Source organism: Nicotiana sylvestris, chromosome 2 (assembly GCF_000393655.2).
Source record: "Nicotiana sylvestris chromosome 2, ASM39365v2, whole genome shotgun sequence".
Taxonomy (NCBI): domain Eukaryota; kingdom Viridiplantae; phylum Streptophyta; class Magnoliopsida; order Solanales; family Solanaceae; genus Nicotiana; species Nicotiana sylvestris.
Window position 1 is genome coordinate 209733312 of NC_091058.1, and position 18127 is coordinate 209751438.

Here is an 18127-nt window from a genome sequence, read left to right on the forward strand (position 1 = left end):
TAAACTATCCGGTGTCCCCCAAAACCCCTTTTAACTATATCTCCTATATATTAAGTTGGAAAGGAAGTGGAGGGCTATACCAGCAGGCATTTGGTGGAATGTATGGAAGGAAAGAAATGATAGGTGTTTTGAAGATAGGAGGAGTTATTTACAGAAAACTAAAACTAAGCTCAACTGTATTTTGTCCTTTCATTTTTGGTGGAAAGAATTTTGCTTAGATGAAACTGTGACTCTATTAGAGTTGTTATAGTCCTTGTAAGAAGAATCTTGGACAGATGTAAATAGGTATCTTCCTTTTTAGTGATTATGATTTCCAACACAAGCTTTGTGCTGATGAATATACTGTTATCTTTATTTAAAAACTAGTGATGTAGCTCGGGCCCAATGGCTATGTGAAAATTTATTTATTGATTCTCGATAAGTACTTCCTCTGTCTCATATTATCGATCATGATTGTCTTGTACACGCACCTTAAAAAAATTAATTAGAATGGAATTTCGACTGATTTACCCTTATTCATGTCTTAATATTTAATCTTTGTTCATTGGTATTAGTAACCACGACTGGTAATATGAGACAAATAGAGCATAATATTATCTTGCTTGTTCTGTGAACACGTGATATTAACTTGAGATACTGATAATTTGCCTTGGAAATAAAAATTAGATAATCGATGCAATTTGGTTTAGATTGCTAGCAGCAAAATTACTACTTTTGTATCTTCAAATATATTACACCACTCAATAGAAGTACAAATTATTATTCCAATCATTTTAGTATCACTATTTTTATTTTGAATACATTGTAAAAAGAATGATATATATATATATATATATATATATAAATAATTTTAATCTTCAACGTCTTAATTTACTCTTACTGATATAATTTTATAGTTATAAATTTATTATGATATATCTAAAATCATAAGTTATAAAAAAGTATCACATAGTCAAAGTAGGAGATTAGATTAATTTTAATATACAATCAATAAACGAAATAAGTATCAAATTAAGTCAGAAAAATGAGCTTCCTTTTTTGTATAATGTTAATTCACCAAAAAGAACTCAAAATTTCAAAAATACCCTTAGAACAGATGTTAATTCAAGGAGGCACACACGACGACCATGAGGTGTTTTGCTTTCCTTTATGTATAGTAGTAAGTAATAATCTAATTGAATAAATGTATCTTTCATGTGTCTATACTCTATCGTTTTAGGACACAGGCCACAAAAACTGGATTTAATAACTCTTTCTTAATAAATTGGTATACCTATCCTTTTTTAAAGGAAATTTTACCTTCTGTATCAAACATCCTATTTATTATAAACCAAAATAATTTTAACATATTATTAGTTATAACTACCTTTTCTAATTTATAGCAAAATAGGTATTTATTTTATACCCTACCATTGAGGCGTGAAATAAGCCAGTTATGTTCTCTCTCTCTCTCTCTCTCTCTCTCTCTCTCTCTCTCTCTCTTCTATCAGCAAAATTCCCAATCCTCTTTATTCTCCCTCAAATCTCTCTCCCTTTTCCATCAACGCAGCCGTCGTAGCAGCCATTTTTGGTGGCGATGGTGGACTTTCTGAAGCGAAGAAAATAGATCTGAAGCCAAGAGAGAGTAAGCGAACAGATCTGTCCATGCTACGGATTGAGCTTTTGGAAATCTAAAGCAGAGTAGCTGGAGAAGATTTGAGGGTCGAGTTTTTGTTCGTCTCCATTTTTAGTTTTAATTGTTGTAGAATTAATTTTGTTGAGTTAAATTAAGATCTGTTATTAAATAGCTGGACTTCCTACTTATTGGTCGAAGTCCGCGACAGTATTCATGAATACAGTAGCGCGAATACAACGAATACAGTATGGTAACAACGAAATATTAGCTATGGGAAGTAAATATATATATGGTAGCTATATGAAATTAATAGCCACTAAACTATAGTGGCTCCTGAAAATTTCTTCTCCTTTTTTAAAAAAATCTTGATAGGTGTTTATCCATCGTGATTGTCATGACCCGAATTTTCCCACTCTCGGGAGTCGTGATGGCGCCTACTAATGGGAGCTATGCAAGCCAAACCTTAACTACTTGCTACACTTTTATTATTATTATTATTATTATTTTTGCTTCTTTTAACAAACACAAGTCGATAATATGATAAAAGCGGAATTTTAAATAAATAAGTGGAAGTCAACAATTATATATCTTAAGGCTACGCCTATTACAACTTTTAAAACCTCAAATACCCCAAAACCTGGTGTCACAGTGTCACAGACTGTCTAAGCGTTACTACATACAAGGTCTGAAGAAATATAATGCACTGTTTCTGAACAAAAGGAAATGAAACAGGAAATAGAGATAGAGGGAGACGCCAGGGCCTGCGGACGCCTGCAGGTCTACCTTGGGTCTCCGAGTGGACTGAAGGAAGTCCTCCAACTACTGTCCCAAAGCTGCTCCTGGATCTGCACACAGTGCAGAGTGCAGTATCAGCACAACCGACCCCATGTACTGGTAAGTGTCTAGCCTAACCTCAGCGAAGTAGTGACGAGGCTAGGACCAGACTACCAAATAAATCTGTGCAGTTCAAAGGTATATACAGCGGAAAAGAAATACAGAAAATAACCAGTCAATGTGGGAGGGGGAAACATGATGTGGGGAGATAACAGTTCCGAATAGAAAGCATCGAGTACGGAAAGAAATCACATAACTCGAATATCAACAAAGAATCAGAAATCAACAATTTGCACGGCATCACCCTTCGTGTTTTTACTCTCATCCTCTCCAAAGCAATTTTATAATAAAAGTGTGCACAGCATCACCCTTCGTGCTTTACACTCTTTCCTCACAATAGCAAACAATGCACGACATCACCCTTCGTGTTTTAACACTCTTCCTCACCCAAATAACAATCACAAGCAAAAGGGCAAGGGAATAAACAAATTAGTAATAGAGATCCCGGCAAGGGAACAACAGTTAAATAATTAAATCGCGGCAAAGGAACAACATCAATAATCTCAACATCCCGACAAGGGAGATAATCAACAAAGCAACAATATCCCGGCAAGGGGACAATTTAATAACTCTTTCTCTTTCTTTCACTTTTATTTCATAACTCACTTTACCACTGGAGCCAATGCTCCAAATGGTTCAATCATCTCATATACTTTCACAATTCATAATATAACTTGAGCCAATGCTCCTCGATGTTCAAAGGTTACAATTCCTTCCACAAACTTTCCACGACAATTAAAAATCATCACCAACGCATGAAAGATACAACGAAATTATGATATTCACAATATAAAGACTCACAGTCATGCAAGACACCAACGTATAGATACTCGTCACCATGCCTATATGTCGTACTCAACAATTATCACGTAGCAAATAAGACTCAACTCCTAATCTTTCAAGCTAAGGTTAGACCAAACACTTACCTCGATGCCTCGAACACAACTCAAGTTTCAATTATAACTTTACCCCTCGATTCCTCCGCCAATTCTCTCGTATCTAGCCACAAGTTACTTAATTACATCAATAAACGCTAAATGAATCAATTTGAATGCATGAAAATGAGTTTTTCAAAGTTTTACCCAAAAAGTCAAAATCGCCCTCGGGCCCACGTGGTCAAATCCCGATGTTCGAACCAAAACCTGATTACCCATTCCCCCACGAGCTCAAATATGTAATTTGTTTTGAAATTGGGCCTCAAATCGAGGCCCAAATTCCCAATTTTTGAAAAACCTAGGTTTTACCTAAAACACCCAATTTTTCCCGTGAAAATAGTTGATTTGAAGTTGAAATCATGTTAAAAGATGTTAATGATTGAAGAAAACTAGTTAAAAATGACTTACAATTGATTTGGAGAAGAAAAGTTGTTTGAAAAATCGCCTCTTATATTTTTGGGTTTTTTGAAAAATGCAAAATAACTGAAAATCTCATCTATTTATACCCCTCTGAGACCCCCTGTGCGGACTGCACAAAATGGACTACGGCCGTATAGGCCTTCCTGAGGTACTACGGTCCAGTGCCCTGTGCGGACCGCACGAAATGGACCGCGGCCTCACATGTCTCCACCGCGCACCGCACGAAATCGACCGCGGACCGCACAGGTCTCCACCGCACACCGCACGAAATCGACCGCGGACTGCACTGACCCTCCCTTCTGCGGTCGCACACGATTTTGTGTGGACCGCACGGGTGGGTTCAGAGACCTGCAACTTCTGGTTTTAAGTCTAAAACATCACGTACCTACCCGAAACTCACCCGAGCCCTCGGAACTCCAAACCAAGTGCACACAAAACCTCAAGAACATCCTACGGACTTATTCGTGTAATCAAACCACCAAAATAACATCATGAACATCAAATTAAATCTCGAGATCAATGAAATTTCTCAAAACTTCTTTAAACATCAATTTTGCAATTTTAAGTCAAAATCACGTCATATGACATCCGTTTTTCACCAAATTCCACAGAAATGTCTTAAATTATATATAAGACCTGTACCGGGCGCCGGAACGAAAATACTGGCCCGATACCATCATGTTCTAATCAAATTTCATTTCAAATTTCTTTAAACAATTCCAGAAAATAATTTCCTTTGAAAATTCATTTCTCGAGCTTGGGACTAAGGCTGTTCATTCGGATCGGATATCCGAAATCCGAACCGATCCATTCAATTTTGAATTTCGGATTGGATCGAATTTCAGATTATGTTTATTAAAATTTTGGATTTCGGATCGGATTTCGGATTGGTATATTTTAATCCAATCCAATCCGAAATTATTAGGACATGTATAAATACTATACTTTAATTTACATCAACCTCCAAGTTATTACCTTTACAATTGCTAGATTTAGCTATATTGACACCATAATACTCTCATAATTGCATAAACATAAATTTTTCTTAATGTATTGCCTCTTTTATAAAGAAAATATACATATTAGTTTAACTTTGAGGCATAATAATATGATCCGATCCAAACTTTAAAATCCAATCCGATCCGATATAATTCGGATCTGATTCGGATTGCATTTTCTATAATCCGAAATTCGAAATTCGAATCCGAAATATGCTAAATACGATCCGATACGATCCGTGCACAACCCTACTTGGGACCTCGGAATTCGATTCCGGGCATACGCCCGAGTCCCATATTTTCGTACGGACCCTCCGGGACCGTCAAATCATGGGCCCGGGTCCGTTTACCCAAAACGTTGACCGACGTCAAATTAGCTCATTTTATAATCAAAACTTATCGTTTTTCACAAATTATCATATTTAAGCTTTCCGGCTACGCGCCCGAACTGCGCACGCAAATCAAGGTGACTCTAAATGAGGTTTTCAAGGCCTCAAAACACGGAGTTTCGTTTTAAAACAAGTGATGACCCAGTGATTGTCTTGCATTATTTTGATGCTTTTTTACCCAAGAAGTATACGGTTAAATTTTGAAAAAAGAAAAAAGAAGCTACTACAGTGTAATGGAAATCACGACATACGCAGATTTTAACTCAAATCATCTAAGAGCATGTTTGACCAAGCTTTTTGGAGGCCAACGGTACCTCTTTCTTTGTGATAAAAAGTACATTTTCAGAAATTTAACGTGTTTGGCCAAAACGTGAAAATGATTTAGAGCAAAAGCAGTTTTTCAAAGCTACAAATTCTATTTTCTTCTAAGAAGCAAATATTTTTTTAAGATAAAAATATCATTAATTTCTGCAATATAAATAGATTTCTTCATTTATATAGGATTTATGAAGCAAATTTTTAATATATACTGAATGATAGTGGTTTAATATAATTGAATCATTATGTAAACAATAAGCAATATCGAATACTCAATATTATTGATTTAGATAATTATATTTTATATTGATTAAAATCTTTAATATATACTTTTACTTGATATTTGATATTCTAATTAAATAAAAATAACAAATTAATGGAAACTTTTTACAATTACTATTAAAATTTTATTTCTCTCTTTTAAATATACTAATTGTAAACTAAACACTTATTTGACACTTAAAAGTATTTTTTGAAAAAAATTAGTCAAATATAATTTACTTATCAAATATTTCAAAAGGTACTTAACAAATTAATTGATGAAACACTAATTTTAATTTTCGAAAAGTACTTTTTGAAATAAGCAAAAATTTGGAGCCACTCAGCAAAATTAGGGCATAGGAAATAGACATAACTTTCACTTTCTCTGGAAATTTCATTGTGGGAAGTTCACTGTTAGAGATTTCTTAGCTGAAGATGAGGAGAATTTCTAGCAATGGTATTCCCTTTCTCTCTTTCTTTGCTATTTCCTGTTCTTGTTCGGCAACTACTGTTAGAATTTACTCTTCAAATCATAGTAATATGTCCATTTCGTCAAATGGTAAATTTGGGGTAAATGGCAAGTTTGAGAATGTTAGGTGTTTAGATGACGCTGTGACTCTCTTCCGTCAAATGGTCAGAAAGCAGCCTCTTCCTTCTGTTTTGGACTTCTCGAAATTATTTAAGACTATGCTAAATATGAAGCATTACTCTGCTGTTGTTTCTCTTTTTCGAGAAATGCAGAAATTGGGTATCCCAATTAATGATTTCATCTTGAGTATCGTGATTAACAGTTATTGCTTGATGCATCGTGTTGATTGTGCATTTTCGGTGTTAGCCATTTACTTGAAGAAAGGCATTCCATTTGATGTTGTCACCTTTACCACCCTAATTAGGGGAATCTTTGCTGAAAATAAGGTCAAAGATGCAGTTGACTTGTTCAAAAAGTTGGTGAGAGAGAAGATTTGTGAGCCTAATGAAGTCATGTATGGAACAGTCATGAATGGGCTCAGCAAAAGGGGTCATACTGAAAAAACTGTTAGTTTGCTCCGGTTAATGGAACAAGGGAGCACTAAGCCCGACATATTTAACTACAACATTGTCATAGATTCCCTTTGCAAAGAGAGAAATTTAGATGCGGCTATCAGCCTTTTGAACGAGATGAAAAAGAAAGGCATATGTCCAGACATATTCACATTTAATTCATTGATTGATGGTTTGTGTAAGTTTGGTCAGTGGGAAAAGGTTAGGGCTTTGTTCTCTGAGATGTTAAACCTTAATATTTATCCAGATGTCTACACCTTCAATATGGTGATTGATGGACTGTGCAAAGAAGGGAAAGTTGAAGATGCCGAGGAAGTAATGAGCATTATGAACGAAAAAGGTGTAGAGCCTGATATATTCACTTACAATGTGATAATGGATGGATATTGTTTGCGTGGTCAAATGGATAGAGCGAGGAGAATTTTGGATTTCATGATAGATAAGTGCATTGAGCCTAACATTATTAGCTATAACATACTAATAAATGGATATTGTAAGAAAAAGAAGTTGGATGAGGCCACACAGTTGTTTCGTGAAATTTCTCGAAGGGGATCACAGCCTAATATTGTTAACTACAATACCATCTCGCAAGGTCTGTTTGAAGTTGGACGGGTTGGCTCTGCAAAAAAGTTCTTTGATGAGATGCTATCTACGGGGCTTGTACCTGATTTAGGCATTCATTGCACTTTACTCAAGGGTTATTTTAAGTATGGACTTGTTGAAGAAGCTATGTCACTCTTTAATGAGTTGGAAAGAAAGAGAGAAAATGTTGATATTGAATTTTATAATGTTGTCATTAATGGATTGTGCAAAAATGGTAAACTTGACAAAGCTCTTGCTGTTTTTGGGGCGCTTTCTTTAATTGGACTACTTCCGAATGTGAGAACATACACTACAATGATAAATAAATTCTGTCTAGAAGGGTTGTTAGATGAAGCTAAAGATATGCTAAGAAAAATGGAGGACAACGGTTGTTTGCCAAATGGTATCACTTACAATGTTATTGTTCAAGGATTTCTCAGGTGCAATAGAATTAGTGAAATGACAATTCTTATGAAGGAAATGGATGGAAGGGGCTTCTCATTTGATGCAACTACAACCGAGTTATTGATAAACGTTATAAGGGAGAATCCATCCGTCCTTGACATGATACCAGATTTTCACTTGGAAAATAAGAAGTGAATAATTATTTAGCTTGTTTTATTCGCCTATAGTATCATTATGATACAGCTTCCATTTATCCCTGCAAAGGTATGCCATCCAATGCAATTGCAGAAGCTGATAAAAGGCAATTAGAACGTTGCTTGGGCTTTCCAGCAGGCGTATTGATGAGCTACATCAATTTTGATATTTTTTTTTTGTTTTCCACTCTTCTTTATGTTGGAAATCAGATTACTGCTCTGCTTATTTAATAAATAATGTGAGTTTCCCTTATATGTACACATTATAAGTCTAGAAATATCATTTTCAGTGTTATTTTCATGTATTATCATTTTCTACTATTTGAATATAAATAACTGCCTGCAACTTAGAACTTGCTATAGTTACAATTTTTTCTGTAGTTTCTAGAGTCTTGGTAATATCAACTAATTGGAGCACACAGCTGACAAGATCAACCGTGCCTCATAATAGTAGGAATATTTGTGACATTCCTGAAACTGAAATAGAACTTGTTCAGAAATTGACCGTTAACCCCGTACTCCATATCGTAATTGTCAACTAACTTAGAAGATGGAGGGAAGGGATTTCTTTTGAAGGCATAGAAATCTGTCTGCAATTCTCTACTGTAAATGTTTGTTTCTTTATTTTAGATATGGATTTTAGCTTTTTAGTTTGTACTCTGCTTTATATTTTAAGAATTCATATTTAGTTCTTTATGGAATATTGAATCCTGTGGACACTATTGGATAGTAACATATATCTATTATCTTCTATGTTTTTTGTTTCAATGTGATCATGAATCTTCAATTTGAATGTCAATTGTCAGATTAACATATTACAGTACACTTAAAAGCTTATGAATTTTCTTCTGACAATACAGGCAATTTGCCAGGCTTAAAAGTTTTGAATCTCCATTTTCTACTGTCTAGTATTTGGAAGATGATTTACTAGATGCCAACACAAATGGTTGGTCTTGGTACTTTGTTCTCTTTCTTTTTTGCCTCCTCTCTCATTAACCCTCTTGAACCAGAAGATCCCTGGAAAACCATATCACGGGGAAGATCATCCATGCAACGAAAGTCGGGGATATTATGACAGAAAAGGTAAACTTCAAGGCTCTTCTCGTCATAAAAGAAATTTGCAGCACGGAAATGTGCTTCCTGTCAAAGCTATTCTAGAAGCTAGATTTGTAGTTAGATTGCGAGACATATTATTACATGATATCAAATTTTTATACGTGTGCTTTGCAGAACAAGCATATCCCGTCATGCCAAAAATTGAAGTTCTGAAAGCGATGCAACTGATAAAAGGTGCTATTTTCTGCTTCATTTTTAAAACCTCTAGCCTTTTTTTAGTGTATTTGCTTCGGACACAATAAGATAAGTTTAAATACTTTGCAACATGTTAAGAATTATTTAAATGTGGCAGTCCACCAAGTGGCCTTATATAAGAATTTTATTATTTGTAGCACCCAAGCAAACAACCTCTCTACTCCGCCGGGTAGGGGTAAGGTCTGCGTACACACTACCCTCCCAGACTCCACTTATGGGATTTTACTGGGTTGTTGTTGTTGTAGCACCCAAAAGGGTGCTTAGGACTTGCAGTTACAAAATATAAAATTCAATTCATTTGTTGCACTTGAGATGAACTTAGAAAATCTATCATCATCTGAACTTCCTGTACATTTTTGTTCTTACACCAAAAAAGTAAAAGAGTTATACATCTGGTTCTGCTTACAGCCCTTGACATCCTTCACTCACTTGCAAAAATTGGGTCATTTCCTCCATTTCACAGTCATTACACCTTCTTTTCAAAGGTATGTTCCATCCTTGTGGAGACTAGTGCACTTCTTCTGTTGCATGATGATTAGTTGCAAAGATGAAAATGTTGGGAAATTTCTCCTTGAGTGGTCTGTTCCCTATCCATCTGTCTACCATCTCCGAGTTCAATGTGAAATTGCTCTGAGAATTTACCCCATAAGTTTCTTAAATATTTCCAATTTGGCATCAGCATCTTTATTGTCCTTCTGCTGTTCTTCTACGACAAGAGAATGGTGGGGGCGGGGAGCAGGCCCCGAACCGGAACATGGGAAGAACCAGGCTGATCCGGGTATATGTTTGCACCATAATGAGTGAACAAGTATTTCACAATTCTCTAAATACCCTTATTGAAATAAAACCCCCAACCCTCTCCATGACTTCGCTCCCTCACTCGTTACACTTTTTTTTTCCAAAACGCAGCAACATCATCGGCCACCACCATTAAGAATATCTCAGTCTTCATCTTTATCGATTTTAGATTTTGGGGCAGCCAACTTATTTTGACACAATTCTAACTTTCTTAGCTAAGAGCATAAAATGACTCCTTGGAACGTTCTGACAATGTGATAGATTTCTTTGAATTACTAGGTATCAAGGCCCATCTTTTTGGATCCAACACATCAGCGATGTTTCTTTTATTTATTTGGATTCCAGTTTAGATAGTTAATTTTTTTTATTTAATCAGCAACAAAGAAAATTCTATTAAGTGTTTGTTTCGTATGTATTATTCCATCATTTTCTATATTATTTAAGTATATGTTTTTCTACCAAACTTTAATCAAATTATTAACTTTTATAGTATAGCTTATGATTATATTTTAGCTTATCATAAATTAATTGATATTTATCAAAAATAATTTTTTCTAATCAATTTGTATTAAAAATAAATGAGACGTAAATTGTTTTGCATTTGAGTCAACTTAGAATTTAAAACCTTGTAAAAATTGCGTCTTTATTAGTGTCAACAACTTTAAGGGCAGTTGTGTTATTTTAACCGAAAAAGGTGTTTATCAACGGTTATTATCAGTTTCAGCACTTTTATCCAAACATGTAACTGTTTAGTTATTAAATCAGCTTCAACACTTAAATCAGCTAAGCCAAAGGGCTCTAACTGATAACCCACTATTTGCTCCCTCTACTCCTGCATACCAAATAAAAATTGTGCAAAATTAGGGCACACCGAGCTCACATCCACAGAAATTAGGCCATCGAAGATGAAGAAAATTTCTTTGCGTTAATCTTGCAATGATATTCAGTTGATCTCTTTCTTTGCTACTTTCTATACTGGTTTGGCATTTGCAATCAGTGCTTATTCTTCATGCCATAGTAGTAGTAAGTCTTAGAATGCCAAGTGTTTGGATGATGCTGTGACTCTCTTTATAAAATGGTTAAACACAACCTCTTCCTTCTGTTGTCGACTTCTCTAAATTATTTAAGACTGGTAAATATAAAAGACAAGAGGGGTTGCTCTGTGGTAAGCAACCTCCACTTCCAACCAAAAGGTTGTGAGTTCAACTCTCCCCAAGAGCAAGGTGGGAAGTTCTTGGAGGGAAGGATGCCGAGAGTCTATTGGAAACAACTTCTCTACCCCAGGGTAGGGGTAAGGTCTGCGTACACACTACCCTCCCCAGAACCCACTAAGTGGAATTATACTGGGTTGTTGTTGTTGTATGCTAAATATAAAGCATTACTCTGCTGTCGTTTTTCTTTTTGGAGAAATGCAGAAATTGGGTATCCCATTTGATTGAGTCATCTTGAATATCATAATTAACAGATATTGTCTGATGCATCATGCTGATTGTGAATATTCGATGTTACCAATTTAATTGAAGAATAACATCGCATTTGATGTTGTAACGTTTAGCACCCTGTTGTGGGAATCTTTGGTGAAAATAAGGTCAAAGAGGCAGTTGAATTGTTTAAAAAGTTGGTGAGGGAGAATATCTGTGAGCTAATGATAAATATGAAGCATTACTCTGTTGTCGTTTCTTTTGTTGGAGAAATGCAGAAATTGGGTATCCCAATTAAACGAGTCATCCTGAATATCGTGATTAACAGATATTGCCTGATGCATCGTGTTATTCTTGATTTTTAGTGTTAACCCATTTACTTAAGAATGGCATCATTTAATGTTGTCATCTTTAACACCCTAATAAGGGGATTTTTTTGCTGAAAATAAGGTCAACGATGCAGTTGAATTGTTTAAAAAGTTGGTGAGGGAGAAAAATTGTGAGCCCGATGAAGTCATGTATGCAATCACCATGAATGGGTTCAGCAATACTCAAAAAAAAACTCTGTTTAATGGAACAAGGGAACAATAAGTTGTTGATAACCGCATCAGGCACATTCCTGTTGTTGATCAGAGTGGTATGAGGTGTCCACTGGAGATGTTTTCAGTGCTGTAGCATGTGAGCATAAGAACGAGTTGAACCGTGTAAATGCTTACATATGAGGAGGTTACTAGATGATGATGATAATAAATAACTGGATCAAACACTTGATCTTGTATATATTTGCATGCTTGGTTCTTCTAGTATTTGTTTGCGCCTCTTGATGTGGACTACTTTTCTGGTTACTGTGTTTATAACAGGCTGATTTTAAGACGGCAATTCCTTGAATCCATACAATAGGTGTTTCATCTATTTTTTAGGGATTAATATTGAGATATACTTAAGAGCATTTTGTTAGCTGTTTACTTGTTTGAAAGATCTTATAAGACAGGTTCCAACATAGTAGGAAATGATATACTTAAGATTCCTAGTTATATTAACTAGTAAGGTTTCTTTTTTGAACAAAAATAATTGGGTTCCCTCTAATTAGTTCAAAATCCCCTTGAAGGGATTAATCTCGTATATATTTGCATGCTTGGTTCTTCTAGTATTTGTTTATGGCTCTTGATGTGGTCTACTCCACTACTTTCCTGGTTACATGTGCTTATAACAAGCTGTTTTTAAGACGGCAATTCCTTGAAACAAAACAAATGGTGTTTCGTTTGTTTTTAGTGATATACTCAAGAGCATTTTGTGGTTCTTTCACTTGTTTGAATGATCTTATAAGACAAGTTCCAACATAGTCAGAAATGATCTTGTTAAGGTTCCTAGTTACATTAACTAGTAAGGTTTCCTTTTTGAACAAAAATAATTGGGTTCCCTCTATTTTGTTGATCAGGCTGGTATGAGCTGTCCTCTGGAGATGTTGTTCGTGTTGTTGCAAGTGAGCATAGGAACGCGCTGAACCGTGTAAATGCTTACATATGAGGATATTACTAGATGATGATAATAATAAATGAATCAAGGGCTTAATCTATTTGCATGCTTGGTCCTTCTAGTATTTGTTTTAGGCTCTTGATGTGGTCTACTGCACTACTTTTCTGGTTACCTATGTTTATATCAGCCTGTTTTTAAGACAACAATTCCTTGAAACTAAACAAACGGTGTTTCGTCTGTTTTTTTAGTGATTAATATTGACTTGTTATCAAGAGCATTTTGTGGTTCTTTTACTTGTTTGACAGATCTTACAAGACAGGTTCCAACATAGTCGGAAATGATCTTGTTAAGGTTTCTAGTTATATTAACTAGTAAGTTTTCCTTTTTGAACAAAAAATAATTGGGTTCCCTCTATATATCTTTGAAAATCCCGTTAAAGTGTTTTGTACTATCTTTCAATTTTTAGTATTTGACAAAAGATAGTGCATTATTTGATATCAAACGGCATAAAAACTACCATTAATTGTTATTGTATTTGTTATCAAGGGTAGTAGCTATTATTGCTTAGGTGGACAGGGTAACAAGTTTAGGTCTTGTTCAATGTCTGAAGTTTTCATGCGCTGGAAATAGGCCATTGCAACTCATTTTTCATCTTAGTTTTATCATTCTTTCGTCTTAGTATGAAGACTTCACTCTTTTCCCATATTAAATTTTCTCAACAATTGTCTCCTTATGGCTTGCTGCATTAATTCTTGAATGGGGTACAAAAGCACTTAAAATGTAGAATATAATAACAAGGTTGCTATTTGCAAGAAGTAGAAAATATGCCGAGGATGAAATCAAAAAACTCTTTTCACGATTTTCACCTATTTCATTGATTGCTAGGTTATACTCTTAGGTGTTCCATGCGAGAATTTTCTTTTGTTGGAGACTTATTTAGGGATTCGGATACACCTTTTAAGCTTCTTCAGTTCAGTTGTGTATATTTTTTTTATCATGTTCTTTAATACATCCATCAAATTCATTTTTATCTCATTCTGAGAATACCATTCATTTTTATATAGTAGTATAGTATTATAGATATACTAAGTGTAGAGTATATAAGCTATATTTGAATTTCGATATAACATTAGCTATATATATATATATATATATATATATATTAAGATGAACTCGGTATCAAAGCTGCAGATTAAAGTTTACATTTAGTACTTCAAATTAAAGTTCAATGCCTTCAACATAATACTTCAAATTAATCTAACAAAACTAAAACATTAAGCATAATACGTCTAATAATTTTAAAATAACACAAGTTGTCTCAAATCAACTAAAAATCTTAAATACGAATGTCTGGAGAACGCGCAAGATAACTCTTTATATGCCTCCTTAAATAGCATGCGCCCTCCAACTTTGGACGATGAGTGTAGACTCGACCACAGTTCTTGCACTTTATTATGTAAACTTCTTCATTTTCTTCTACCACATTAAAGTGTTCCAAAGCAAATGGGTGCAATTTAGAATCACCGGACATGATTTAACTTGAATTAAGAATTTGAGTTTGAGAAAATGAAAGATGAGTGAAGACTTGAATACTTCAATTTGAGTTTGAGAAATGAGAGGGATTGATGATTTTGTGACTAAAAATGAAAGAATGAGGGGGTATTTATAGTTGAGAATAGGGAAAAAGTGTAATTATAAAAAATTTGGGGTTAAAACAAAGTTTGAGGGCCAAATGGCTATTTTTTAAAAAGCCAAACGGCTAAATTGGCAGGCCAACGACTAATTTTTAAACTTCCAACCGTTGGCCCGCCAGCCGGTCCCGGGCTAAACGGTCCCGGGCTCGCGGTCTCAACATGGAGGACCGGCCCACAGTGGGCTCCTAGGACCGCTTGGGACCGGACCGTTTGGACCGGCCTGTTTAGCCCGTGGTCTCGCGGTCCCGGTCCGGTCCCGGGCTGGGCATGGACCAAATACAGCCTTAATGCCAACATAAATAGCTGGTCTTTGTACTTTGTTCTCCTTCTATTTGCCAATTTACCTCCTCTCTCTCATTAACTCTCTTGAACCAGAAGATCCCTGGAAAACCATATCACAGGGAAGATCATCCATGCAACGAAAGTTGGGGACATTATGACAGAAAAGGTAAATTTCAAGGCTCTTCTTGTCATAAAAGAAATTTGCAGCACTGAAATGTGCTTCCTGTCAAAAGCCTATTCTAGAAGCTAGATCTGTAGTTACATTGCGAGACATTATTACATGATATCAAATTTTGTTTATGTGTGGGTTTGCAGAACAAGCTTATCGCGGTCACACTCACACCAAAAACTATGTTCTGAAAGCGACCCAACCGATAACAAGGTAAGCTTAAATACTTCGCAACATGTTAAGAATAATTTAATGTGGCAGTCCACCAAGTGTCCTTATACAAGTTTTTTTTTTATTTGTAGCACCCAAGGGGCGCTTAGGATGTGCAGTACAAAATATAAAATTCAGTTTTGTTGCACGTGAGATGAACTTAGAAAATCTATCACACTCTCAGCTTCCTGTACATTTTTTGTTCTTACACCAAAAAACTAAAAGAGTTATACATCTATATTTTAAATTATAAATCTTCTCTTTTTTGCCTTCAAAGTATCTTTTGTTTCCTTTATTTCCAGACCATCCACTAAACAATTGCTGGTACAGTGTTCCAAATTGTCCTGGCAGCTATTTGAAGTTTGACTACCCTTATCCATCTCAGCAGCAATTCAATCAGAGTTTCCGACATGCACCGTTTTAGATCAAATAAATTCAAAAACATGTACCAAATCTGAGCTGTAAACTTCCTTCCATCTGGTCTTGTCTGGTTCTGCTTGCAGCCCTTGACATCCCTCATTCACCTGCAAAAATTGGCTCATTTTCTCCATTTCACAGTCATTACACCTTCTTTTCAAAGGTATGTTCCATCCTTGTGGAGACTAATACACTTCTTCTGTTGGGATTGCTCCTTGAGTGGTTTGTTCCCTATCCATCTGTCTTGCTTGAAGAGGATTTTCCTACCATCTCCGAGTTCAATGTGAATGTGCTCTGAGAATTTACCCCATAAGTTTCTGATATATTTCCAATTTGACATCAGCATCTTTAGTGTTCTTCTGTTATTCTTGTACGACAGGAGAATGGTGGGGACATGGAGCAGGCCCTGAACCCGGAACATGGGAAGAACCAGGCTGATCCGGGTATGTGTTTGCACCATAAAGAAAGAACAAATAACAAAGAATCTATTTCTTGAAATTTCTCGAAAAGGGTCTGTTTGAAGTTGGAAGAATTGGCTCTGCCAAAAATTTCTTTGCTGAGATGCTATCTATGGGGCCATACCTGAGTTATACACTTACGTCACTTTGCTTAATGGTTATTTTAAGTATGGACTTGTTGAAGAATCTATGTCACTCTTTAATAAGTTGGAAAGAAAGAGAGAAAATACTGATATTATATTTTACAATATTGTCACTAATGGATTGTGCAAAAATTGCAAACTTGACAAGGCTCATGCAATTTTCGAGAAGCTTTCTTAAAGTGGATTGCTTCCGAATGCGAGAACATACAATACAATGGTAAATGGATTTTGTCGGGAAGGGTTGTTAGATGAAGCTAAAGATATGCTAAGAAAAATGGAGGACAACAGTTGTTTTGCAAATAATGTCATTTACCATGTTATTGTGCGCAAGGATTTCTCAAGTGTAGTCAAATTAGTGAAATGACAACTTTTATGAAGGAAATGGCTGGAAGGGGCTTCTCCTTTTATGCAACTAGAACTGAGTTATTGATAAATGTTATAAGGGAGAGAACCTTCTGTCCTTGATATGATACCAGAGATTCACTTGGAAAATAAGAAGTGAATATTTCTTTTGCTTAGTTTATTTGGCTATACTGTCACCGCGCTACAATTTGCTTTTATCCTTGTAAAAGAAATGGCATCTAATGCAATATATTGAGCTTTTCAGCCAGGCTTGTTAAGGAGGTGGAATACTTTTGTTATTTTGATTGTTTTTCCATTCTTATCTTGGAAATCAGATCTTACTACACTCTTAATATGATAGAAAAATGTGAGTTTTATAATTAAATGTTGAACCACTTGTCCTTCATGCCATACTTCACAGGTACAATGTTTTTGGAACGAGCAGTCTTCATCAAGGGACAACAGCCACTACTTGACTGCTACTCCTTTCTGCATTTTCTATGACAAGAGAAGTAAGAAAAAAAGGTACGGTGATAGCGGATTATCTTGCCTTACCCTTATGAGTTGGGGAAAAACTTCCGGAGTACTATTGATGATGATAGATCTTTTTAACAGTAGTAATACAATATTGTATCCATTATTATACTTCCACAATATAAATTGGGAATTCTTATTCAGGATTATGGAGTAACATATATCTAATTTCTGCTATGTTTAGTTTTCAATGTGGTCACGTTCATCACGAAATTAACCTGTTTCTAGAATCATTTGAATGTCAGTTGTGAAAAGGGCACTCCGGTGCACAAAGTATTCAGCGTTTACGCAGGGTCTGGGGAAGGACCGCACCCCAAGGGAGTGTGATGTAGGCAGTCTACCCTGATGCAAACACCAGTAGCTAATTCCACGGCTTGAACCCGTGATTTATAGGTCATATGGAGACAACTTTAGTGTTGTTCCAAGGCTCCCATTCCATTTGAATGTCAGCTGTGATCTTGTTAATTTAAGTTTCAATAAAGTGCATTTTGAAGTTTATGAATTCATGCTGATATTTTCTTGTTGCATTGTCTTGCCTTGACTTGGCCGTGTGAATGGAAGCATTATAAATAAGGCTGATTGGAGGCTTGACATAAATTTGAAACTGGAATGCTACTGGTATTCAGGGTGAATGTCATGATTTCTTTAATTTTAATATTCTCTCTTTTTAGGACTTTGTATTTGTGCTCTGGGAAAGGAACAGAGAGACAATTGCTAGGCTGAAAACTTAAAAACATAATTAAAGTATTAATTTCCTAGTTATATTAAGTTTTCCTTTTTGAACGAAAAAAATAAAAATAAAAATTGGATTCCCTCTATA

The 18127-nt window shown here is 35.4% G+C and overlaps 2 protein-coding genes across 2 annotated transcripts; both read left to right on the plus strand.

Moving 5' to 3' along the window:
* Positions 1 to 6194: 6194 nt before the first annotated feature.
* On the plus strand, positions 6195 to 9082 carry LOC104218082 (putative pentatricopeptide repeat-containing protein At1g12700, mitochondrial). The gene is made up of 2 exons (XM_070168437.1): positions 6195 to 8291; positions 9063 to 9082. The coding sequence occupies exon 1, from the start codon at positions 6266 to 6268 to the stop codon at positions 8051 to 8053; it is 1788 nt and encodes a 595-aa protein (XP_070024538.1). The 5' UTR covers positions 6195 to 6265; the 3' UTR covers positions 8054 to 8291; positions 9063 to 9082.
* On the plus strand, positions 8298 to 17466 carry LOC104218081 (uncharacterized). Its single transcript, XM_070168438.1, has 11 exons — positions 8298 to 8998; positions 9066 to 9135; positions 9283 to 9342; positions 9772 to 9848; positions 13021 to 13065; positions 15128 to 15200; positions 15350 to 15416; positions 15506 to 15562; positions 15744 to 15993; positions 16210 to 16273; positions 17195 to 17466. Exons 1-9 carry the CDS (start codon positions 8984 to 8986, stop codon positions 15835 to 15837), a joined length of 558 nt encoding a protein of 185 aa, XP_070024539.1. The 5' UTR covers positions 8298 to 8983; the 3' UTR covers positions 15838 to 15993; positions 16210 to 16273; positions 17195 to 17466.
* Positions 17467 to 18127: the final 661 nt, after the last annotated feature.